General features: G+C 34.5%; 1 protein-coding gene across 1 annotated transcript in view; it reads right to left on the reverse strand.

The window, feature by feature from the left end:
- The window catches only part of USH2A (usherin), a 743,753-nt gene that overhangs the window by 632,985 nt on the left and 83,083 nt on the right, over positions 1–27,685 (reverse strand). The window contains exons 6-10 of the mRNA XM_042925179.1: positions 21,439–21,502; positions 18,348–18,642; positions 17,093–17,277; positions 16,386–16,607; positions 14,949–15,042 (exon numbers count right to left, since the gene is read on the reverse strand). Of these exons, the coding sequence (XP_042781113.1) occupies positions 14,949–15,042; positions 16,386–16,607; positions 17,093–17,277; positions 18,348–18,642; positions 21,439–21,502 (860 nt within the window). The remainder of the gene's footprint in view (positions 1–14,948; positions 15,043–16,385; positions 16,608–17,092; positions 17,278–18,347; positions 18,643–21,438; positions 21,503–27,685) is intronic.

Below are 27,685 nucleotides of genomic sequence, written 5' to 3' on the forward strand. Positions count from 1 at the left end.
TTAAGGGCTACTAATCAACTCCATGAAGTTGGAACCAAATACTTTGACATATTCAGGTAGGATTGACATAGAACAATCAGTGAATCTAGAAGACACTAATGAAATCTATTTTATTGTATTACATTCTAACAATACACAATGATATTTCTCTGAGACCATTAAATGGAATAGTATTCTCTTGTTACCATTACAGACTAGCAAAGACAATCTCTCAAAGATAATCTACAGGTCCAACAGCATTTTACCAACTCCCTCCCATCAGTCTCATTTTTGATCCATTAATTATGAATACTTTCAAATTTACAGAAAAAAATATGAACTGCATATAGGAAAATTTAAAGAAGTGAGACTTTAGCAGCACATCATTTATTCAGTCACCTATGCAACAATCTTTAATGACCATTATGTATCTTTGAAGGAAGAAGAAAATATCTTCTTAGCCAAAGATACATAGTTCCTAGGAAGGATGGGGGTGGTGCTGATCTTCCTGAAAGTTACTCAAAGAAGAGCTCAAAAGACCTAACAGACTCAATGCCCTTTGAAACCTCAAGTTCAGAAAAATGACCATGAGTCATCAAAGGAACAACTTGTCTTTAACATTCACAGATTAAGAAAACAGAGAACCTGCTTTTGAATTATTTCAAAAATAGATTGAATCATTTCTTAAATGTTCATTTTAATTTTTTTAATATTCAAAATTCAATTATATTTCCTTTTTTTGACATTGCCAATTTTTTAAATTTATTTTTTTATTGTTTTTAATTTTTATGTGTTGTTTTTATTTAAATCCCAGTTAGTTAACATATAGTGTGATAATGGTCTCAGGAGTAGAATTTAGTAATTTATCACTTACATATAATACCCAGTGCTTGTCCCAACAAATGCCCTCCTTAATGCCCATCACCCATTTAGCCCATCCCCCACCCACCTCCCCTCCAGCAGCCCTGTTTGTTCTCTGTATTTAAGTGTCACTTGTGATTTGCCTCCCTCTCTGTTTTTATCTTATTTTTCCTTCCCTTCCCCTATGTTCATCTGTTTTGTTTCTTAAATTCTACATATGAATGAAGTCACATCTGGAGGTGCACCTGGCTTGCTCACTCAGAAGAACTTGCAACTTTCGATTTCTGGATCATGAGTTTGAGCCCCAGCCTGGGTCTAGAGGTTATTTAAATAAAAAACTTAAAAAAAAATTGAAACTAAAAATAAAAAGTCACATCTGGAAAATCTGTAAGAAGTAGTTAATTCCCCAGTAATGGTAAATGATGAAATAATCCTTTATTTTTCCTTAAGTCTGGGACATACCATACAGGTTAAAATTTAGGGCCACAAAGGACAACTATAGGTGCTGCCTTATTTTATTAAGCATTTATAGAGAAAATAGCATGTTGTCCATATGTCTGAAATCACTGCAATTATCATGAACTATTTGAATAGTCAATTTATCTGTTGTCCTTTGTAGACAACTATTAGATCTTCTTGATCTAATCAATCAGAGCATAATACCTGAAACATTGTAATTCCTCAATAAAGGTTATTGAGTAAGGGAAAGAAATGTATAAATGAATGAATAAACCAGTGAACGGATGATACAACACGAGCTCATTTTTATTAGTGAATTCACTTCATTCCTAGTTCTAGCAAAAAAAAAAAGTGAAAGAAAATTGTCTCCTTTTCTACTCTCAACAGAGAAATGCCCACAAATGTCTTTATCTAGACAACACTTTCATGCAATAAGAATAGTCAATATGTTATGGCATCAGTCCTAAATGCTTCATATTTATCAGCTGCCTTTCTTTCCAATAATCTATGAAGAGTTGCTATTACCTCCATTTTACAGGTAAGAAAACTAAAGAATAGGAAAGAAATAATAATTTTCTAAAGTCACTCCCTGGAATGACAATTAGTATAAACTAGAATGTAAAAATTTGTGAGGATGGCAATGCTTGCTGTGTTTTGTTCATTACAATATTCCCAGTGCCTAGAAGCCCTCACACATAGTAGGCACTCAATTTACATATATATAATATGTATTATATGTAAAAGTATACACATAGGTACATATAACTATGTATACATCATATATACATATACATATATATACATATATATTCATATATACATACACACACACACACACTCACACACACATATATACACAGCATATCTATATCATATTCTCCTTCATTCTCCATTAGAACTCTCTCTCCTAATCACCATGCTATGCTGGCGCCAGGGACAGAAAATGATCTCAGGGAGAGAGGTGCTGAGTGGATCCACTTGGCTAGCTGTTCATATGTCCCTCTGCTCAGTCTAAAGTGGAAGGCAGAGCCCTGGAAATCCAAAGTTGGAGTCTCTCCCCACTGGCTGGAAAATTCAGAGGTATGTAGGCAGCCCCTGCCTGTGTGGGAAGGAGAGGAAGGCATTCTGTTCCAAAGTGAGAGATTATAAAATGCTCACTTTTTAAGAAGTCAGTATGGTACTAACTGAGCTAAAAGAGGCAATTTGTTCAACTACTCCCAAATGGCCTAAATGAATTAGAGATCTTCTGAAAGTCTGTAAATTGCTCCTTTCTCATCAGATTAGTGTGTTGGAAATTTTAAAAGCCTAAATCTCTAATAATAATAATTGTTCTCCAGCTCTGTTCAGAGCTTCCTCTTTTCTTTCAATGTACCAGTTCAATTGTATTCGAATGATGTTGTTTCAGTAGAATTTCTTGTGTCTACTAGAGAAATCAGCTTTATAAACATAAAAACTTCAGTGTAGTCACATAACTACTTGTTCCAATAGAAGTTTCCCTTTGTAGACCTAGTGCTCCAACCACAGATGTATGATTAGACAAACATGCGAACTTCTATCAGTGATAGGTTGGGTGCAGTGGGGGATGATAGCACAGATGAAATATCCAACTACAGAGAGAATCCGGACAGAAAGTGACTCAGTGCTTTGCATATAGTAGGTGATCAATAGATGTTTGAGGAATGCATGAATGAATGATATAATGGACTGTTTACATTTGTGACATGTTACAGGACTATACCTTAGTTTATCTAGTATTTATTGGAATGGTAACACTAAAGGTTTAAAGGTAAATGCAGTAGTTTCCTGCAGATTTTTACCTATAGATTATTATGTAATCTCAATTAGCAAACCCTAAATGATTACCAGGCCTTGCCATTGAGAAGGCTTAAATGTTCATGTATTTATCCTTGAATTCTTCCTTCAGTAATTCTTTCCCCTGGTTAGAAATTCTCATATAATTAAAGCGTCCACAGAAAATACATACTTAGCTGCTCTCTAGATGCTGAAAGTAATAGCATAAATTAAATAACTACTGATACTATTGGATAATACTGATGAGACAGTTGTGGTAATATAATAATCATGAACACTTAAAATACATAGCCTAACAAATCAACCATTAATATGTGTTGGCTACTTTTAGAAACTTTCTAATTTATGAAATGCCTTGTCTGTATGTCTATAGGTAAGGTTCAATGGAAGATTGTAAACTCATCCAATAAAACAAATTTTGATAACACGTGAAACAAAATCCACATTTGCAAAAATAGAGACTGTAGACAGAATTTTATGGACAACTGCTTCAGTTCTACACATTGTCCATATATAAATATAACTGATAGTTTATATACTTATAAGGAGGAAACTTTTCACCCTGGCTTGGGAATGCAAACCATCTAACAATGTCTAGTTGTTGAATGAGATCCATTTGCATGACAGGCATTGGAGTCAGATTGCTTTTGAATACTGGTCATTGTTTCATATTTGATTTGTTCTCTGGCTTGCCTGCCCTTCGTATTGCCTCTTTAACTGTGGGAATTGTTCAGGGCACTAAATAGAAAAGACATGTATGAGATACACAAGGTTCTCCCAAGGTCCAGAAGAAGGACACTAAGGTTTCTTCAAATTTGTAGGTTGTAACCAAGTCAATTCTCCTTTATTAGCAACTATAATAATTTACCTCTACTGATACGCCAGAAAATGTGGCCTGGAATAGAGAACACATTTGTATAGGATAATCTACACTATTTTATAAAGGAAGCCAATGAAGAGAAAATGGATACATCATATTAAAATCTCTTCAAAAATAGATTCATATTTTAAGCAGCAAAATCCATTATGTCTTTTCATTTTTAGGGTTCCTCTACACTTAGTGAGTGGACACCAAAATGTATTTGAGTTCCTATTTGGAAAGAAAGCCATTTTATATTGGAAATTTTATTTCATCTTAGACTTCAGTACTAGATTAGTAAATTTTCAAAATCCTTTCATTAGTATAGCTACATTGAATTTTTTTAAGATTTAAAATGTCAATGAGATTTATATTATCTGTTAATTATAAATTGTCAGTCTGAATAATTTGTTTGCACTAAAGTCATCTCTATTTATTATAATAATTAGTGTGTACCAGGAAATCTTTTTTTAAATTTCACAAATGAAAGTCCTTCAATATTTTCAAATACGTGGATCTTTAATCAAGATGTTATAGTGGTACTGTAGCATAATGCTCTACACATAGAAGGCATTTAATAAATATTTGGTGAATGAAGCTAGCAAATGATCAATCATCACATTAGAACTATAAAAGTACACAATAATCATGAATTTTGTAACAGTTACCCCATCCTGAAGAGTCACCTCCACTGTTTTTAGCAGTAGCGTGAATACTTAACATAGATGATATGTGTCTGATAGATTAATAAATCATAGTACTTTAGGAAAATTAAAATATTTAGGATTGCAAAATTTATAAATAATAAAAAAGCAAACAAGCATGTTCTTTTATTCACTACCTGACTTAAAAAACAAAACACTGCAATATACATTCTACTCCATCAGTGACACATGAACTTAGCAATATCCATTCACAAGCTTTTCTTCATATTTACACTTGATATATTACTTAGTATTGTTGTGCATGTTTTTAAATATTACATAAATGGTATATTGTGTATATTATTCTATAATCTTTTTGTATTCTATTGTCTGAGAGTCTAGTTGTGTTGATGTAATAGCTATATTCATTTATATGAATTGAACTGCAGTAAGTATCCATTTAAATGTTTGCAAACTGTTTTCCCACACTGGTGACACATTCCCATCATTAATGGATGAACGAATCCCCAGTAATCTACACCTTTGCCAGCCAATGAAATTTTCAGATTTTTTGAATCTTTGCCAATATCATGAATATAAAATGTTATCTCACAGTTATGATTACTGATAACCAGTAAAATTGCAGCTGTTTCCACATGTATATTGGCCTTTTGAGTTGCCACTTCTAGCTGCTTACGCAAATTACTTGGCTCAACTTTCTTGGTTTCTTAACCAATTTTCTTGGTTTCTTAATTGGTTTGATTTAAAAATTCCCTTTGTGGGGCGCCTGGGTGGCTCAGTCGGTTAAGCGGCTGACTTCAGCTTAGGTCACGATCTCGCGGTCCGTGAGTTCAAGCCCTGCGTCGGGCTCTGGGCTGATGGCTCAGAGCCTGGAGCCTGCTTCCGATTCTGTGTCTCCCTCTCTCTCTGCCCCTCCCCCGTTCATGCTCTGTCTCTCTCTGTCTCAAAAATAAATTAAAAAAAAAAGTTAAAAAAAAATAAAAATAAAATAAAAATTCCCTTTGTTATATGTGTTGTGTTGCTAATATAATCTGCTAATATGTAGCTTTTCCTTCTCTTTATTTTAAAAATGGTAGCTTTTGGTGATTAGAAGTTTCTAATTATAATGTAGCCACATTTATTAGTTTCTTCCTCTACAGTTTTTCCTTCTTGTATTCAGAAGTTGTAAAGACATACTATATTTTCTGTGGAAAAATTATTTTTAAATTGTTTCTTTTTTGTCCTTGGGTATATAAAAATAATTATTTTCATGTTTCTATCCTATATCTAGCCACTTTGCTGAATTCCCCTCAATATTTAATAATTTGTGGAATTTTTTGCATTTTCTGGCTCAATTATCTTGTCTTCAGATATTGGCAGCTCAGTTCTTTTAAGTGTTGTTTGTTTTTTTTCTTATCACATTGAGCTGGCTAGATCCTCCAATAAATGTAGAATAATAGACATCCTTGTCTTATTCCTGGTTTTAAAGGGAATGCTTCAATAGATTTACATTTATATGCACTGTTAATATTAGGAACTGGAAGGTATTATGCTAAGTGAAATAAGTCAGAGAAAGACAGATACAATATGTTTTCGCTCATATGTGGATCTTGAGAAACTTAACAGAAGACCTCCTTAACAGAAGGAAGGGGGGAAAAAGTTACAGAGCAGGAGGGAGGCAAACCATAAGAGACTCTTGGATACTGAGAACAAACTGAGGGCTGACGGGGGGGTGGTGGGGGAGTGGGGAAAGTGGGTGATGGGCATTGAGGAGGGCACTTGTTGGGATGAGCACTGGGTGTTATATGGAAACCAATTTGACAATAAATTATATTATTATTATTAAACAAAATAATAAATAAATCTCAGGAAAAAAAAAGAAAATTATACTTGTTTCTCTATCAGGTTAAGAGTTCTTAAAGCACTTGTCTAGAAAGGTGTTAATTTCATTAATTGCTTTTTTCCAAGCCTACTGATTTTATGTTTTTGCTTTCTTCAATTAATGTGATGAAATACATTAATAGTTTTATTAATATTAAATTCCACTCTCATTCCTGGGAGAAACCCAATTTAGCTACTATATATTATTGTAGATTTGGTTCATCATTTAAAAATTTTTGGCTTTGTTTATAAGAGAGTGATCTTAAGTTTTCTTTTTGTACTCTCCTTGTTTGATCTTACATCCTGGCCTCCACAATTCATTTTACCAACACAGTTCAAAATAAGTTAAAACCCTAGTATACTATGTATTTAACTTGTTTATTTTACTTCTTTGGTTTCCCCCACCCACACCACCAATTCATAAGAGAATATAAATTCTTCAAGAGTAGGAATAATTGTGTTTTGCCCAGAGATGTAAACCTACTGCATCCAAATAAGTACTCAATAAAATTTTCCTGGATTAATAAAAGGCTCATAATTTTAGTTGAAGGTTTTTTCCATCTATTTCTACTTAACCCATTGGGATAAAAGTGAAATGACTGTATGCATTCATTTACTTATAAATAGTTAATGCTTACAGTGTGTTGTGATTACAAATTCTTTATAATTTGTTGCAACTATCATATTGATTAGTATGTGATCAATGTTCATAAATTTTCCATGTGATCTTGACAAGAATGTACATTTTTTCATTGTTGAATACAGGAATCTATTAGTTTAAGCTTCACATTAGTTCAATTCTCAATTATTAAGGATTTTAATTTTTGACTGCCTGATTAATTACTTAAATGAGATGTATTAAATTCTTCTACATTGATGTTGGATTTGTCAATTTCTCTTTCCAGCTCTGTCAAATTTTGCTTTATACTTTTGAATCTATGCTATAAGATGCATGTAAGTTTAGAATTCTATCATTTGCCATTATATAGTAAAGCACCTTATCTCTAATAAAAGTTTTTACTTACAGTCTATTTTACCTAATATTATATAGCTTAAGCCATTTTTAAAATTTTTAAACTTTGTATGTGCTCGTGTTTTAGGTATATGTCTCTCTCTCTCAACACCAGGGCCATGCTGAGCCTTGTTGGAGCCTGAGACCAAAAGAAAAATATGTACTCCTATATACATTTATAAAATATCCTCTTATAGTAGGAACCAAGTAGAAAACATTAATAAACACTCTATAATCAAAAACATAGCTATGTATAAGCTTTCATCTTACCCAATCTGTTTTTAAACCATTGTCAACCTCTATATGAGGCAGACACAGGAGAGCCTTATAGAACAGCTAGGCAGGGGCTGTGGCTGACTGGAGTAACAGCTCTCATTGCTAAGTAACTCGGACTTGTAAAACAAACAACAGCTTATTTTTACTTAAAATGTTTACATATTTTTCCTCAGAGATTTTAGCATTATTTTGCCTTTATTAAACATTATACTAAAATATTATTTATCTTGATTAATAAGTTTTCTGGTGCCTTCTTAAAATTTGTGCCTGAGGTACTCCCTCACGTTACTGCAGGCTCTGCTCAGACAATGGTGGTATACTATATTTTGATGTGTGTGACAGTTATTTAAATTTTTTTTACATTTATTTATTTTTGAGAGTCAGAGAGAGACAGAGAACAAGTGGGGGAGGGGCAGAGATAGAAAGAGACATAGAATCTGAAGCAGGCTCCAGGCTCCGAGCTGTCAGCACAGAGCCCGACACGGGGCTCAAACCCACGACCGTGAGATCATGACCTGAGCCGAAGCCAGACGCCCAACTGACTGAGCCACCCAGATGCCCCATGTGTGACAATTCTTAATTCTAACTGACAAGTGTAACACATTTACATTTGTTATATTTATTGCTATATTTGGAATCTATATTTTCTATATCTCTTACTTTTTTATTTCCCTCTTCTTTTTTCCCTTATGTCAGAATAAGAAAGATGTTTCCTTTTTATTCTCTGTAGTTTGGGAAGTTACATACTACATTTCTTCTCTTTTGCTGTGTTATTCTTACATAAAAATCCTGCTTAAGTTAAAATTTGAAGTGTTCCACTCTCTTCAAGAATAATTCAGGGACCTTCAATCTCTTAAATGCAATCATCACTTCTGCCTTAAAAGCTACTTTTTCAATAGACTATAATTTTTGAAGCATTTTCTAGTTGACAGAAAAATTGAGAGACAGATACAGAGTTCCCATATACCTCCCACCCCCACCTATTCACAGAATTCTCAACTTTCAACATTTGGAACCGGAGTTGTATGTTGTCATAAACTGATAAACCTAAATTGACACATCATTATTATGTGGACACATAAACAGTCCACAGTTTAATGTTTACTATACTTATGTGGCTGTATTTCTATTTCATCCCACTGATCTATTTCTTTATTTTTGCCAAGACCACATTGTTTTAATTACTGTAACTTTCAGGATATGTCTTGAAGTCAGGTCGTGTCAGTAGTCTGACTTTGTTCTAGTCTTTCAATACCGTCTTGGCTATTCTGTGTCTTGACCCCCTCACACAAACTTGAGAAATGGTTGGTTGATATCCACAAAATAAATTTCTGAGATTCTAATTGGGATTACTTTGAATCTATAGATAAAGGTAGGAAGAACAGACATCTTGACAATACTGAATCTTCCTGTCTATGAACATGGAATAACTAGTGCAAGTGCTTTTCGAAGATTAATAGTATCACCATGTGCCAGAGAGGAAATGAAATTCTAGGCCTTGATTCACTAAACATACATCTAATATAGATTCTATAATATGAACTGTTTGCTACTTAGAAAAATGAATTCATTAGTATTTACAAGATAGATTATACAATGAAATGCATTTAAAGTAAAATCCTTGTGTGAGCAAACAGAAGACATTACTGGGAAAGCTTGATGTGTAATAAAAATATGACTCAAGCTAGTCATGATGACTCATACTTTTGGACTTGTGTGCTCTAAAGGAACACACTTTCTAAAATAACAGGAAATATTCATTTACATAATAAGCATTGTAGAGTGTGATGTTGGCACCATTCAAATTATTGAATGGTAGGAAGGCCTATTATATTAAATGTTTTAAGCTGGCTCTGCTATTTATAATACTAACAAAAATGCATACTGATAGCTTGATTGTAGTTAATTCATAAAAGCCATGATTAATGCTATAAAAGGGTCACAAATCAGAGCCAAAGAATAAGAGAAGTATTCATGGTTACTAATAAATTGCTCTGTGAACGCTTGGCCACCCTTGCAGGTAATGATGTCACAGAATGATGAAAGAATAGCTAAGTAGCCAACAAAGTGCCAGTCCTTGGCAAAGGCACTGATTATTACATCACTCTTAGCCAAGAGCCCCTGAAAGATGAACATAACTATTAAAAGAAAATGAAAAATCATTAGGACGCAAGTATCAACTGATAACACATCTCTTAAAGCTAGAATTTACCAACATTTGAATTTTTAGAACAGGTATAGAGAAGAGAATGAGTAATGGGTGTATTGTAACTATGCAACCATGTCAGTTGACATGGAGTAGACATACCTAAGCTTCCAATTCCTAGGTTGTATTCTGCATCTAAGAACTTGACACATACTTTTGGAAAGTTACAATGGAATTCTTGAGCATGTGGACCAGAGATATATTATTGCAATAAAGCTAATAGCACAAGTAGTTAGGAAATTATTTAAAAAAAAAAAAGGTAAGGGAAGTAGGGAGTGGAATCAGAAACCTATGCACCAAAATAATACATGGTTGAATAATTCCATGATATGAAATTTTAGAACAGGAAAAGCTAATTTGTAGTGACAGGAGGCAGGTTGGTAGTTTCCTGGGACTGAAGGTTGGGGAGGAGGCATGGACTGTAGAGGAGCACAAAGAGTATTTGGAGAGAAAAACATCCCATATCTTGAATATGGCAGTGATCACACAAGCGTTGCTAAAACTCATCAATCTATACATTTTTAAATGGGTACATTTTATTGTACATACTTCAGGAAAGTTGCTTAAAAAGAAAAATCACTAGTTTTGCAAGACATTATCATGGTTCAAATTGAGTAAAGGATACAAGGAATCTATTTAATACAATCAATTATTTAATTGTACATGAATTCACAATTAAAATGAAAAAATTCACTTAAATTTTAAAATACATGTACAAGTAACAGTGATTATCTGTTATCCAAAAAATAATTATTTAAAAAGCATAAATGTGTTTATCAAATGATTCATTCAGGGTTAAACGCGGTGTAATCCTGAATTCTGCTTTGAAATATTCAACTCTGCTTGTAAGTTACTGAATGGTATATAGTCTTTTGAGATTTCTTTTGCTCTAGATTAACCCTTAAGTGTAACAAGTAAATGATTCATTGTTTCAGTCATTTCTAGAGAAGAAATGTCACAAATATTCTAAAATTATTCTCTATTAATGAATATACGATGATCATTTATGGTAAGCACTACATATTAAAGTCAAAACCTTACAACTGCCAATACAATATCAAAATCTGTCAGAGTTCCTATGTAGTAGCAATGAGGAGAATCACTGAGCCTCCCCACCAAGGTAGATATTTTAGGTATCACAAAATACAATGAAAATTTAAGAAAAAGTAAGTGTGGCTTGAAGTTTATCTTAAGATCAGCAGGGCTTTTGGTAATACTTTGTCTTGAGGTTTTGTTTGTTTGTTTGTTTGTGTGTGTGTTTTAGTAACTTATAATTTTATGAGTGGACAAAAGAAATTAGATTTACCAATGGAGTTATGAATTAGTTGGTCTTGCTATTCCAAGAATAATTAAACACATACTCTAGCTACTACTGTAAGTCTTAATCTATTAAGTGGGTCAGATATTAACATAAGTGAGATCACCCAGATGTAAGGCTATGGATAGTAGAGAATATGGTTGAAACCAAATAGTGTTACGGCTCCAAAGAGGGTAATTGTTACCCTGAGTTATAGTTGTTGCCATGGGTAAATGTAGACGTAGTGTTGGATTATTTTCTGACTAAGAGAATCCAGAGATGAGGGAGGAGGAGGAGAAGGGAAAATTCTTGTTGGAAGTTAAATAACAAATTATTTAAACACTGTTCCCACCTGTGGACCTCCTGTTTGTGAAATCAACTTCATAAACAACTAAAGAATGCTTTATACAGAAAATTCTCTGGAATGGCTATGTGTAAGAACTTGCTTCTGAATTCACCATTCTACTCCTTTCTCCTGACTTCATTCATTTTCACTTCCGCTAAAAACACTTTCTTATAGGACTGCCAATTGCCAAGAATTGGCATATTCTCAAGGCTTACGTTTTCATCTGTTTGCCAAATGGCTGTAATATAATTCACAAAAGCCCTGTTTATTGAGTAATATTATTAATGGTTAGCATAATACTGTGAAATTGAAGGCATTCTTTTTGGATTATGTCCAGAGCTTTAAAAAAGAACATTGGTTCCAATAGGATATAGATGGATTACATTAAAACTTATTATTTTGAAAAGTAGAACAAGGGGAAAAGCACTTGAATAAGAATCTTTTCAAATTATTTCAGATATGTAAGTCCCACATGTATTAAAATATTTTGATAACAAAAAGAGAATGTCATACTTATGAATGCTTTATAAAATCATTTCTCATTTTCAACACATTATTGAAAATATCATAGCACTGAGAAATCATTCAACTTACCAGTCTATTGACTTTTCCCTTCAGCTACGTTTGCCAAACTTTGCTAAGTGAATGATTTGTTGCTTTTTTATTTATGGCTATATTCATTAATTATCAAAATATGTAAAGGAAGAAAATAACAGAAAACATTTTACGTTTGTTTCTAAAGGAAACTAAATGTCTAAATAAGAAGCAGTAAAATGTATTCTCAACCTAAATTATAGTTAATTATTTTGCTAGTTCATAATCCAACAGTCACCACCTGAGACCAAGTCTGAAAATCCCAACTAGACTTCTGAAACCAATCATGAGCCTTGATTCATTTAATGGCTCTATTTTTAAGGGGAAGCATGAAATCACCCAAGAATCATAAAATATCAATCACTCAACTGTGAGCAATTAAAGAGAGAGGAAGGTGGAAAGATGGGATATCAAAAGGAAAAGGAGATGGGGTGGGGGTTGAGGAGAGAACTAACTAGTCAAAATAAAGCAAAAGAAGCTTAGAAAACAACATATGTGAAAGCATTGCCCAGTCCTTAGTTTGAATGTACTATATATATTCAGATCAAAGTGCCTTACAAAATTCAGCCCAGAGAGTTTTTTAACTGGGTTAGTGGTGAGTTTGGGGAAGTGGGGTGAAGTCAATAAAAGAAATCACTGATTTCAAGGGAAGTGTCATTTTAAAGGATCAAATGGAGAAGACACTAAGAAAATTAGAATGTCACTTTAACTCTAAAATCAAGAAAAAATCAAACTGGCAAAAACTTAAAACATACAATTATGGCTGAATAAAGAGTGAATCAATCAAGTTCATCCAATTAATTTCCTTTCTGGGACAATATGATAAGCTGCACAATCAAACATAGTAAAATCAATGCTTCTTAAAAAGATTTTTTTCTCATGATATACTAATCAAACCAAATTCAAAGCCTCTGGATGTTAGAAATCCAAAATATGTAAAATATTCCTTCTTTCGAAGCACTTATCAACCAGTGGTGAGGGCTAACGTATAAATTAACAGTTCAATATAAAGCAATGATCTGGAGAATAAGTTCAAAGGAACATCTGAATCAGAAGATGAAAGTTTTGGCTTGAGCACATAGAAAGAAAGAATACTGTAACCCAATCAAAGACTGAGTTGAAACTCAGGGCCAGGACTACATTCTAAATGTGCTAGAGGAAGTCTGCATTGTAGGTAATATGCTTGCCACTGAACTATATGCACTAATGTTGTCTCTGGAAACAAATTAGATCAGATTAAGAATCTCAGAAGACAGAAATGGAGTTCGCCAAAACCTTGACAGACAGGTGCTTCTTAAAAAAGATGTTCCAGGGCTCTGAGTGGCTCAGTCAGTTAAGCATCTGACTTCGACTCAGGCCATAATCTTGCGTTTCGTGAGTTCGAGCCCAACATCGGGCTCTGTGCTGACAGCTCAGAGCCTGGAGCCTGCTTCAGATTCTGTGTCTCCCTCTCTTTCTGCCCCTCAGCTCCCCTCCCCTCCCCTCCCCTTCTCTTCTCTCTATTGAAAATAAGTAAACATTTAAAAAATTTAAAAAGAATAAAAAACAATATTACATGATATCCTCAAACAAAGGACAGAGAGAAGTAAAGTGACTAATTAAAAACATGTACAGGGCAAGGTTTAGAACACAAGTCAAGTAGGAATCTATGAGACAGTGTACACTGTGAGTTTAATAAAAGAAATCACTGATTGCAAGGAAAGAAAAATGTGTATTTTAAAGAATCAAAACAAGAGGACACTAGAAAAAATATAATAAATGTCATTTAAACTTAAAATCAAGAATCAATCCAGTTGGGAAAAATTAAACACAATTATGGCTGAACTTATAAAGTTTAGAAACATTATCTTAATCTTTATTTTAATAGATTTACAATTATTTCTTCCATTTAGGTCTTTAAGTCACCTGGACTTCTGTACATGCCATGAGGTAGGGCTTTAACTTTTTTTTTTTTCCCAAATTAACACCAATTGCCTTAAACATCACTTAGGAGGCTCTGTCCTGTTTATTTTTCATTACTGGTATGATTGTTTGTGCTGTTGTACCTGCTTTCATATCAGCTACTATTGATGCTGGATGTCTCTATTAACAAAAACATCTCAATTTCATTTCCATTTACCCCTTTTTCCTGAAGATAGAGCTAAATATCTACTTCAAGTATGAAACTTCCCTGGACCATCACAGACAACCTAAAGTAACATCATTTCTGAGTCCTTTTACTATAGATATTCAAATTAGTTACTTAAAATTACTGGTATCAGCAATGAATTCAACTTGACTGAAACAAATACATAAAGATCTCTCTGCATCAGAAGATGCTTATGTTGCACAGACACCTTTGTATAAATACCTTTTAGATGCAGAACTCAGACCCTTATTTCTAGTGCCATGCTACCTAGACACCTTAAAAAGTGTTTTATAAAACATGATAATACTGATATAACAAAGACAGCAAAGTGAGGTTTAATCTTAGTTGTTATTTTACTGATTGAGTTTATTTTAAAAAATAATACTTTCATCTTTTCGATGACTTTTATTTTTCTCTCCCAAAAATTTTCTGAAATCATATCAATTTATTTTTATTGACATCCAGAAAATAGACCAAAATTAAATTAAAAAATTATTTTCACCATCCCCCACTTTTTTGTTTGTTTTGGTTGTGTTTTGTTTTTGTTTTTGTTTTTGTTTTTTGAGGTGTCCATGCATCAAACAGAGAACTCACATGAAGTCCTTGGGTGAAGCTTTCCAGAGAGCAGAGGCATCGATAGGGCTGGCTTGTTGTGTCACACTTATTGGCATGACCGTAGCACTGACATCTGTGAACAGGAGCAACAGACATTTCTAAGTCAACTCCACTGTGAATATATTTAAGGGCCTGTGAATATATCCACTGTGTGGATCCAACCGGGAAGACAAGTATATTAATCAACACAAAGATGCTCATGAAAGTTTTGCATTAATCCTAAAGTATTGGGTGAGGTGCCGTCAATATCCAAACCATATTGTTCTGAAAAGGTAATTTTCAAGCCTCCCTGGAAAAAGGGTCAGGGATTGTTTCTACCTATATCAGACGTATGACAAACTTGTCAAGGGAAGGTATTTACTGAACCTATCAAGTCACGGTGAAAAATATAAAGTTTAGAATAAGCTGCAGAGTGAAATTAACAAATTTCAATTATTCGGGAGGTGTTTTTCACCAAAATTATATGGTGACTATTTAGTAGTAGTATTATTTTCATTATGCTAGTACTAAACAAAAAATAGTTTGGTATTCTGGTCTGTTTTTAAAGATGTACTTTACTTACACAGCATATCACTCTTCTAGCACAACTCAGTGCTAAATACAGTCTACATAGGTGTCCTTTAAAGAGTATGCCGCTCTCCAGCTACCCATACTTTGAAATACTACGAGTCTTGTTCTCAAGTATGGTCAGATGTTTATAAATTATCTAGGGAATAGATTTTTTCTCCTAGGAAAACAAATATTCTTCATAAAATTGTGAATTGTGAATTCACGGAGGCCAAGCCCCATGCTTACAAACTAGCTGGGAGTAGAATTGTCCTTCAAAATCTAGCTCCTTCTCTTTGACTTCAAGAATATTTTAAAAATTATATTCCAGAACAAACCAAGTAAAATATCTAGTAAATCATTTCTAAGCCAGATTCAGGGTATCACACCTTCTAAACCCAACAGCTTTTGAAAATTGATTCTATAACAATGTGGTCTTACATATGGGAAAGAATTACATACAAACCTTTCTAAAAAAATCTTGGAGTAGGAAGCCATTTCAAAACCTGAAGTTTGAAATCTGGTTTGCTCTACATCTTAATGTATTTTTTTTTAATTTTTTTTTCAACGTTTTTTATTTATTTTTGGGACAGAGAGAGACAGAGCATGAACGGGGGAGGGGCAGAGAGAGAGGGAGACACAGAATCGGAAGCAGGCTCCAGGCTCCGAGCCATCAGCCCAGAGCCCGACGCGGGGCTCGAACTCAGGGACCGCGAGATCGTGACCTGGCTGAAGTCGGACGCTTAACCGACTGTGCCACCCAGGCACCCCATCTTAATGTATTTTTAAGTAAGTATGACCACAGCCTTGTTGAAAACAAAACTCATGATGAAAAGCACCCTGCAATCAAACCTCAGTAATGAACATTACCTTCCAGTGATGGTGATTTCATCAACTGCATAGTATCTGTGTCTGAGGCTGACAGGAGTCTCAGTTGTATAGTACTGTCCATAAAAATGAAGTCTTATTTGTGTGGCTTTTACAAACTCTTGAAGAGATGGGGTGTTATAAAAGTTATTGTAGCCAGGACGATGATTTGGTCCAGGTGTTAGGATGCTAAATGTGACATTACCATGTGAATATGGAGTGACACTGTTGATGAAAAACATTTGAAGTCATGAAAAGCTACTCATAATTTTAATAAAACAGAATCATAACTTTGAGACATTCTTACACAATACTCGTAACAACTTTAATTCTTCATTCTGGGAAAACAGACATATCTCACATAATTTGTATGCAAACAATACAGGATCATCACAGAAAAAACACAGTAAAACATTTCCTTGAGGACATAATAAAATTCTATTAATATAGATAAGTTGCTAAACAATCTGAAAATCAGATTATAAAGCCCAAATGAGGCTGTAAACAAGAGATACTCCAAAGTCTTTTAAGAGAACTTCAAATGTAATTTAAAACTCAAGTTAGGGCGGAGTCTTAGAAGAATCTGCCTCAAGAAAGTTAGTGAGAGTTAGACTCACCAGTCCAGTGAGTTAGTCTACCTATTGCTTATTATTAACCCATTAGTTTATTAAAATTAACTCCTTCAAAGATATTTTTTTAAATATTCATACGTGGAAAGCTGAAGACAGTTGACAGAATCAGGTTTCTCCAAATCTCCATTATTTTTCATTCCAAAAGCTCTGCAATTTCCAGCAAAATATTGCCAATCCTCCCAATCCAGGCTGTCCTCCTTCTTCCTTTGAATCCTTATCGCTGTTGGTTGTGGACTAAGGAACCGAATGATAATATAAAACACCTAAAAATGGGTAAGTTAATCATTGTCTTTAAAGTTGTAAGTTTGACCCATCAGTATAAATCAAACCAAGGAATTGCTAGTTTCAAATATAATAGCTTACTTCTTCATAATAATAATTATCAAATATTCATCAGACATCCACAAACTTGATAGCCCTATGGTAAAAGCAACACATTCTATAACTGCATATCCATCCTTATTCTTAAGGATCTTATCAATTAAGTGCAAACACTAAGTGTGGAGACTGCTTGGGATTTTCTCCCTCCCTCTCCAGACTCTTTCCCCCCGTCTCAAAAATAAACATTTAAAAAATAAATTCATTAATTAACTACAAATTAATATTAAGTTTGATATATAAGGATATGGAAAAACAACCTTAGTTCCATGAGATAATTGTTATATATGTTCTTATGTAGTTACTTAGAATAATCACCTTAGTTTTTATTAATTTGTATTACTTAATAAAAAGACATCAATTTCAATATTGCATATGATTTCATATAAATATCTAAAAAAGATCCTGCATATTTTCTTTTAGATATTTTTATTTCATACATTATTATACACTATGTTAGTTAAGTAATGTTTGGTTGCCTAATTCATTCACCTTGTAGTAGACGAATTGCATCCCCAAATAAATATATTGAAGTACTAACACCCAGGACCTGTGAATGTGACCTTCTTCAGAAATAGGGTATTTTCAAATGTAATTAAGTTAAGGATCTGAAGATGAAATCATCCCAGATGTAGGCTGGGCCTTATAACAGAGCGAGGAGAAAGATCTGACACACAAACAAACACAGAGGAAGGCCAGTGCAAAGAGAGGCAGAGATGGGAGTTATGGAGCCCTAAACCAAGGAACACCAGGAGACAGCAGAGCCTGGAAGAAGCAAGGAAGGATTCCCCACTAGAGCCTTTGGAGGGAGAGTAGTCCCTCCAACACTCTGATTTTGTATTTCTGATCTTCAGAACTGTGAGAGAAGAAATTTCTGTTGTTTTAAGCCATTAAATTAGTGGTCATCGGTCGTGGCAGCTACAGGAAACTAATACACCTCACTATTTCAAATTACCTGATACTGTCCATTTTCCAAATCTATTGAAATAGTCACTCCTTGATTAAGCTGGGTAATGTTTGTAAACACATGTGAAACCCATGAAGTACCAATATCATTATCATTGACAAAAGAGAGAGGATGGGCTTCAGGATTCAGCCGTAACACCCTATCAGTGGTTGTATCCTCTTCATCATTAGGAATGCAGTATCGCTGAACCAAAGGATGGACCCGAGGGTGGCTGCCAGGGCAGCGACAATGTGACTGGGTATGCAATCTGAACAGATTTCCAGAATAAATTTCCAGAATCTCCCTGTGGTTGTAAGAAGCAGACTGTAAGTCAAAGAGTTCAACAGTAATAGAATTTCTAAGGATTGCTACAAGTGAATATCACTATTTTAACTTTTTGATTAGTATCCATTTAATTTTAATAGTTTTCTAAACAGAATATAAAATCAAACTCATTCCTGGCAAAATAAACACACTCATAAAATAGATATTGAAAACAGTAAGTTCTTAACTGTTAGCTTTTTCCATTGAGAAGCATGTGTAAGCCCTTGTCTGATTATCTAGACATTTTTTTTAAATATCATATTTTACTCTACCTATTTGTGATAAAAAAAAAACTAAAGGTAATATTCATGTATGTTGTTAAAATGACGTACCCCTGAGACTGAACAATAATATATTGAAAATACTGAGAGTTATAGATAAGGTCTCCAGTTAATCCATAGGAAAGAAATAAGAAAATAAGTGTCATTTATCGGCTGCTGTTTTAAGTAAAGGAACTGAGGCCAAGACCATTTTTCAATGGTTTTCTGTGACTCATCAGTACATATTCTGGCATCCTAAAGTGCTTCAGTGGCTTCAGATCACCTGGCAGCTGCCAATAGTCAAAGAATAATGCCAATTCCAGGCAGATATATTTAATTTTTCCATTAAGGGCAATACACCTGTTCTAGGTCAGAATCAGTCATTCTATTTATAGGCACTCTTCCCTATAATACCTTTCCAGACATCTCAGGTAGGCCAAGATCAGGCACTCAGGTCTAACTAGAGAAACTAGGCTTCTTCCTTCAGATTCCAGTAGGGCAATGGAGTCAGGCAGTTTAACCACTTACCAAATCACAGGAAATAACACCTTCTTCTTTTAATCTTATTGATATTTTCCAGTTGATACCAGGTTTGGAATGGGACCAAAAGTGACTATCCGGTGAAATCCTTGCCCCCAGTAAAAACTTTAATAGTGCCAAAATTATTGCAGCGCTACTCGGCAGAATTTTAGATAAAGGTGATTTAAAGGATAGCAAGACTGGTGGCAGAAAATCTCCCAAATAATGTGTTCCACTGTTACAGCACCCTTTATTCATGTAGCCCTTGATTATACAGACTAGTAAAGAATGTTGATATTTCTAATGGACATAGCGCTGATCATAGCAGCACCTCAAGAACAATACTTCTCAAATTGACAAGAGCTATTCCTGTCATTTGGAAATTCACCACACTAATCTACATCTTCCTTCAAGAAATTTGAATAAACATGATTCTTTTTGGTCCTTAATAGAAGTAAACAACATCAACTCATCCATGCAATAATATACTATTATTATTATTATAATCCAATAATAAGAGAGAAACTTTAGAGGGCAGCTAAGCAGAATTTCACTTGAACTTTTCTGAACAGAATGAAAATTTATGTGTCTTAAGAATCCCTAGGAAAGATTTGCTACCTATTCTCAAGATGAGGAAATACTTGATTAACACTAGTCCAACTCTACATAATTTTTGTTCACTGGAAATAGAAAAATATACAATAATACTTCAAATTACTCACTCTTCTTATCTCCAAGTCTAATAGCTCAGCCTCTTGAGACTTTCTCAGGGATCAAAATAATCACTTTCATTGTTCTAAATTCTTTAGTACTTATAAGTTCAACAAAGCAATTTTAAAAGGCAGAGAGAGCAGTTTCTTAAGTATCCAAAACTACTTCATCTAGAATATTTAAACAAATGTATCCCAAATTCTGTAATACAACATGTTCAAAAATCTAGTTCTGTTAGAGGAAATCCTTTGTATGGGAAATAATCTTAGGGATTCCCTGGGCTTATACCAATGGGTTAACAAGGCATAAAGAAATACAAAGCCATAGGATGCTCACACCCAAGTTTGGTAAACAAGATTAGGCAAATAAGAATAGAGAAGGGGGTCTTAGCCCCCAGAATAAAGGTGGGCTAGGGCCCCAAAATAAAGCGTGGAGGTTCAAAGGCACCCAGAATAGGGAGGGGCAAAGGCCCCAATATAAAACATAGGTATATGAAATAAACAAGATTAGATATTCAGGGTGGAAGCACCCCCAATTTAGTACTATAGCAGAAAGCTGCTTTCACAGGAAGGAAGGACCAAGTTAGGTAAATACGTAAACTGGGCTATAGACTGCTGCTCTGCCCTGCAGGGCGAAGTTGTCCAGAGTGGAGATGGTTAACAAAAGAAAGGTGCCTTGTTAACTCTGAGGTCTTGTGTCCTACCTGTCTCATCCCCTAGGCTAGCTAAGATAAACAGAGGTGGTGCCTCATGTCCTCTGTAAACAACCTTCCACTCAGAGCCAGGATTTTGTTTTGTATTAATCCAAACCCCTAACCCTGAATGTCTTCAAGACCCCTTTTCCCTCACATCCCCAAGTTAATGTTCACAGATACATTGTCTCTTTGTGCACGTCCAACATCATGTTTATAAGTCTTCTGATCCTAATAAAAATGGGGCTAAGACCCTTATTCGGGGCTCTTGTCTTTTCCCAGACATTAACCATCTCTCGCTTTTCATCCTGTGTCCCACTCTTTTGCTGGCCAAAAGAGAACTTTAGACTTAGAGTCTACCACACCTTTGTAAAGAATTTGATCAATTTCATATTATAAGAAGTTACCCAACAGAGGAGCACTAATGACTAACAACCATAGACTAAGTCAAAGCAAACAGTGTAAACATTAATTAGGTGACATTTCCCAAATTCTATAAAGATGAAAAATAACATAATCTTTTGCAACTCTTACTGAATTGAATTCGAGAATTATTCTTATACCTGTTGAACTCTACAACACCACATTCACTTACCTGTTTGTAAGCGCCACTTGGTATAATTGAAAATCTTGCATTCTTCCAACAAACTGCTCTAATCCTGCAGAATACACATAATATACATCATATGAGAAGTTGCAGTTTCCCAAGCAGTGGCTGACAAATAAATAAATAAATCAGTTGAGCATTTGACTCTTGATTTTTGGCTCAGGTCATGATTCCAGGGTCATGGGATTGAGCCTCATGTCAAACTCCATGCTAAGCATGAAGCCTGCTTAAGATTCTTTCTCTCTCTCCCTCTGCCCCTCTTTCCCACTCATTCTGTCTCTCTAAAATAAAATAAAAATAAAAATAAAATAAAATAATCATAGTGTTTTCCATAGACATTGCAAAATTTAAGCCGAAGTGAATATTTTGCCCAGCCTGTTTACTGACCCAACTTGTTGTCTTTCTCCAGAAGCTGCCTCCCCAAATATTTTTTTATTTATTTTAATTGGAGTAGAATTGACACACAATGTCACATTATTTTCAGGGGTACAACACAATAATTCAACTCTATATGTTATATTATGCTCACCACAAGTGTAGCTCCCATCTGTCACCATAAAATGCATTATAATACCATTGATTCTATTCCCTATGCTGTACTTCTCATCCCTGTGACTTATTCATTCCATAACTCCCCAAATCAAATTTCTCTCTAGTTTATAAACCTATAAATCTATCATGTTATCAATGCTAAATTTGATTGTCATCTACTTTCATCTGCAATTCCCAGAGCATTTGCATTGCCAAGAGGAAGTCTCCCAACCTGTTCTAGCACCACCACCCCACCCCCCTGCCCCTGTTCTGTCTCCAAGCTCCAGAGTATCATTTTGGGTCATCTCCAAACTTAGATTAATGCCTAGTCTAGAAAATCTCCAGTAAATGAGGATAAATTGAAAACCTCCTATTCATAAATTTTGAGTTATTCACATATATCAATGGTATTCTAGCTCAGTCTCAAAATTCCATTACCTCCTGAGAATTCTTCTAAGACAAGCCAGATTCAAAGTCCACTTTGCATTGAATTAGGTGAACTTTCAAGGTGTAGGTAGATATCAACCTTAAATCACACATTGCTTCATTAATTCATTTAGCAAATATTTATTTAGAATTTAATAACAGGTAAGCCCAAGAGAATGGGAACAGAAAAACCTAAAAAAAAAACAAAAAACAAAAAACAAACAAACAAACAAACCTACCACCTCTTGGGTTTGTTATTATGCTTCTAATAATGAGGAAAATTTGATTAAATGGAATAATTCTAGCCAGAGTCTGGATCACGGGAACAGAAGAGGGGATGCGATCTACCTTATTGTGCCAACTCAATAATTATTTTTTAGGGCAATTAAATTTAGGGCAAAGGCCAACTTACCAAATGACCATTTCCTCAAAAGTTCGTTCACTTGAGAGATAGATAGAGTACAACTGGGGGAGGGGCAGAGAGGGAGGGGAGAAAGAGAGAGAGAGACAGAGACAGAGAGACAGAGAATCTTAAGCAAGCTCCATGCCCAGTGTTGAGCCAGATGCAGGATTTGGTCCCACAACCCCGGGATCATAACCTGAGCTGAAATCAAGAATCGGATGCTCAACCGACTGAGTCACCCAGGTGTCCCAGTGTGTTTGTTTTTAAGCTATTGTCCTTTTGTCTTGATAAGAGTTTTAAAGAATATTTGATCTATCTTTGTTGCAGCTCCTTGGTGGTGATATGGAAGAAACTGGGGCAGGGTAAGGATATATCTGATGAATAAAAGATGTCAAGTAGAATTAGCACACCGAATAGTCTGAGATATTGATCTCAGAAGCAGGAGAAGATGAATGAGCAAAGAGGGTGACATTTGGCATGAGTATGTGTCTGTGTAAAGGTATATGTGCACGTGTGTGTGTATATGTTTGTGCGCACATATGTTTGCGTGCACATGCATATACACATATATATGTACATATATATTATATTTTAAGGGACATTTAAGAAAGTAATCAAGAATATTTTATCTATTAATATTTTTTCATAAATATAAATATTTTCAAACAATATACTTTAAGAAAAAACTATGTTTATGGACTTTCCCTCTCCACCCCTCTGTCTCGGTCTTTCACGTACCCCACAACCTGAGGTCCACAGGAAGAAGGTGGACTACACAGCCTCCTGCTCTGACTTTTCAGTAAGGAGAGTTGCTCTATCCTATCTGTCCAGAAACAAGTGCAAACTAATTATTATATTAAATTGGTGTTATGAAGACAAAACAAGAAAATACTATAAGAGTCTGCACAAATCTTTAGAATTCCAACACAGTTTGCTTTAAAATGTGTAATTGAAAGAAATAAGAAAACACAATAATTTGTTCATAGGTGAAGTGGCCATCCAGAAAACTTGATAAATTGATCTGGATCTAGGATCTAAAGTTAAGCAAAGTAGGGAATGGCAGAGGAAGGATATGCCTTTCTTGAAGATAAGAGGAAAGATGGGAGGAACAGGTATGAATATGGCTAACTTATCGTATGCTTGTGTGTTTTTGTAGGGGAGTGGGGAAGACAAACAGAAAAAAACTACTCATGGTATTAATTGTCTTTCTGAGATAAGAGGTAATGAATATTGTCTTCCTAAATGAAGGAAGCTGGATCTACCTTCTGTTTATTTTTTTACCTTCACCTCTTCACACTCAAACCACATCCAACCCTTATCTCCCTAGCCTCCGCTATAACCCTTGCTGTAGTTCCACATCCTGAATTTAAAAGTGCCCCACTGTTGAATGTTTTATCTCAAATAACCCAGAAAATACAGATCATAAAAAATATGAGATAATCATTTGTGATTTTCAAAGGCCTAATCTAACTGAAAGCAAAAATAATGAATGTTTTGATTTTTGTCAAAGCCAGAATCATGGTTTTAAATTGTCAAGGTGGCTGTACTCTTTTATGCATTCATTCATTCAACAAGTATTTACTGATTGCCTATTATGTGTTAGGCACTTTCACAGGTCCCAGGGATATATCAGTTCACAAGATAGACACAAAACCCCAAAAACTTATTTTATGGAGCTTGCATTTAAGCAGCTAGATGAGCATAATACATGAGTAATTTACATAGTACACTAGAACATGATAAATGGTATGAAAATTTGGGGAAATTAGAGAAGCTTGGAAAGCATAGACTGGAGTTTTAATTTGGATGGTATGTTCAAGAGAGGCCTCATTGAGAATGTGGTATTGACAGGAGAAAGGGAATGAATCATTCATATATCTAGGGGCAAAATATTCCAGACAGGAGCCAATGAGTGCACAGACCCCTAAGGCAGTATGCTTGGCATGTGAGAGGAACTGCAAGGAGCCAGCATCCAGGAGCAGAATAATAGAGGGGAGGCTATTGGAAGATTAGGTCAGACAAGTAACTGGCTGGGGGGAAAGGGGTTCAAGTCATTAAAAGCCTTGCAAACCTACTGTAAAGACTTTGATTTTTATTCTGAATGAAATAGGAAGACACTGGAGGGTTTAGAGGAGAGGACTGACATGATCTCAGGTTTATTCAAAAGTGTTAAGAATAGAATGGAGAGGACAAGGGTACAGGTAGTGAGACCAGTTAAGCTATTATACTAATCCAAGTGAAAGATGATAGTAGTCAGACCAGGGTGTAGAAGTGGAGGTGTACATTTCAATACTGATAAATTAGAATTAACTTCCTATATTTTAATAATAGTTAAAGGGAAGCTCTGCTGCAGAGGAATAATAAAATATATTTTATCATCTATAAAATAAAGGGGCTGTGTTTTATGACCTTTAAAAACCATTTTAGTTGTAAATTTTGGAGTCTGAACATAGAAAAATCACATCCTCTACTGAAGAATTCATATTTGAAAAAAATTTCCAAAGCAAGAAGTGAGAAAAAAATTCTCTAAATACCTATAGTTAATGTGAATCACCCATTCTAAATAAGAGAATTATGATTTTGGTTTCAGTGGGAAGTATCATAAAATATTTTGAGGATTAAGATGGATTTTACTCCTTCCTTTCTTAGTTTCCAATTCCTTAACAGTAGATATTCATTGGAATAAATAGTGTATAAAAAGATTCTTCTTTGAAAAAATATTCATATGGCCAAAATATGTCTAAATAATATAAATGGGTCAGGGAAACAGACAGACTCATACCAGAATGATCTCATAATTGTCTACTCAGAAAACAGATAATGACTGGGAAAAGGCAGTACATCCACATTATAACAGGTGGCATAGCAAAATTAGATAAACGGGAACAGTGTAAGTAATCTAATATATAAATCAGGGTAAAAATCGGTTTTCAAAAAACCTAAATTAATAAATGTCACAGCAATTGGAAAGGAAGAAATAAAACTGCCCCTATTTGTGGATAACAGAAGTGTCTACTTAAAGAATTCCAGTGAATCTACATAAAAGCTACTAGAATAAGTGAATTTAGCAATTTTATATGATGCAAGTTAAATATATAAAAGTCAATTCAATTCTTATATACTAGTGATGAAACACTGAAAATAAATTTTTTAAGTATGATTTGTATTAGCCACAAAACATGAAACACTAGTTATAAATCTAACATAACATGACAGTGTCTGTAGGGAGAAAAATGCAAAACAATGATGAAAGAAATTACAGGATGTCATTATGAATGGCAGAGAAAGAACAACTGAAAATTCTCTCTTCCATAATAGCAATGAAAACTCTAGCAAAGAGTGTCAAAACAACTTCTCTGGAACTCTGTAAATTAACCAAAACTCTGCCACAATCCAGGGAGGTTTTATTTTTAATGTCTGAACATCAGTAAGAATAGCATGTTTTGGGGGAGGGGTGGCATTTTAACTTTCTCTGTTCCCATCCTCCTCTCTGCCACTCAGTGGTAACCTTGAAAATAAATATCCATGATAACAGTGAGAAACAGCAGCCTAGCAGCCACTGGAGAAATCAGAATGAAATTGGAGTTCCTACAAAGCTCCAACCTCAGAAAATTTAGTCTGTCTGACAATATCTTAGAAAACCCATGAGCAAGACTTGAACAGACTCAGAGCTTGCCCAGTGGAAAGAGTCATTTCTCTATGGATGTTTGTTGGAAATAATCAGTAGCAACTGCTTACCACTGCAGTTGCCTGAGGTAGAGATAATAGTTGGGTAAACAACAAACAAAGCAAAAAAGTTAAATAGAAAAGCTGAAGCATAAATGTCCATCGGGAGTTTTGCAAAGCTCTGAAATATTATTGGAAATCTAGAATGCCATGCACATATAAAGCCTATGTGCATGCTCAAGAGAAACCTGAGAAGAACCTAAGTTCTCACCTCTGCTTGACATTCTGGCTCTGCACAAGCAGGTAGTGGTGACTAAAGAAGAGAGCTTACCTGTTTAAACATTAGAGGCACACTTTAACACAAATACAGAGCTTTAAGCAAAGACTGAAAAACTTATTCATTCTAGGAATTTAAGAAATTCTCTCTTCAAACATTTAGCTGAGCACTAAGTTAATTGAACACAAAAATCAGTGCCCACATGTGACAATAATATAGACTGTATGTAAATCAGGTCAGTCACTAAACAAGAAAGCAGCAATAAACAGAAGCATAAAAAAACATGAGAAAGGGAAGAATGATTTCCAGATTTGCTATATTATTTAAACATCCAGTTTTTAACAAAAAAAGTGACACATGCAAAAACAACAACAAAAGAAACTATGGTTAACAGGTTGATACAGAGTGGAAGGAGAAGCAGTCATAGAAACTTGGTCAATTGTAAGTCCATACATTAAACTTAACAAAGACTTTAAATCAACTATTTTAAATAGTTGCTCAAAAACTAAAGAAAGGATGAAAATGGTGCCTCAGCAAATAGAGAATATGAGTAAGGAGACAAATTGTGAAAATAACAATTCACTAGAGGAGTTCAATATTAGATACAAATGGCAGAAGAAGGAATTGGTGAACATGAAGATAGGTCAAATTAGGTTATTCAGTCTGAGGAAGAAGGAAAAGGTAATGCAGAAAAATAAACAGAGCCTCAGAAAACTGAGACACAATCAAGTGCACCAACATAAGTATAATAGGAATCCCAAGAAAAGATGTAGAAAAAAAGAGCAGAAAAAATATTTTTAAAAAATTACTAAAACTTTTTCAGATTTGATGAATACCATTACCTACACATCCAAGAAGCTCAATGAACTCAAAGAAGGATAAATTCAAAAAGATCTACACCTAGAGATATTATTATCAGACTGTTGGAAGAC

This window comes from Panthera leo, chromosome F3 (genome assembly GCF_018350215.1).
Source record: "Panthera leo isolate Ple1 chromosome F3, P.leo_Ple1_pat1.1, whole genome shotgun sequence".
In the NCBI taxonomy this organism is placed as follows: Eukaryota; Metazoa; Chordata; class Mammalia; order Carnivora; family Felidae; genus Panthera; species Panthera leo.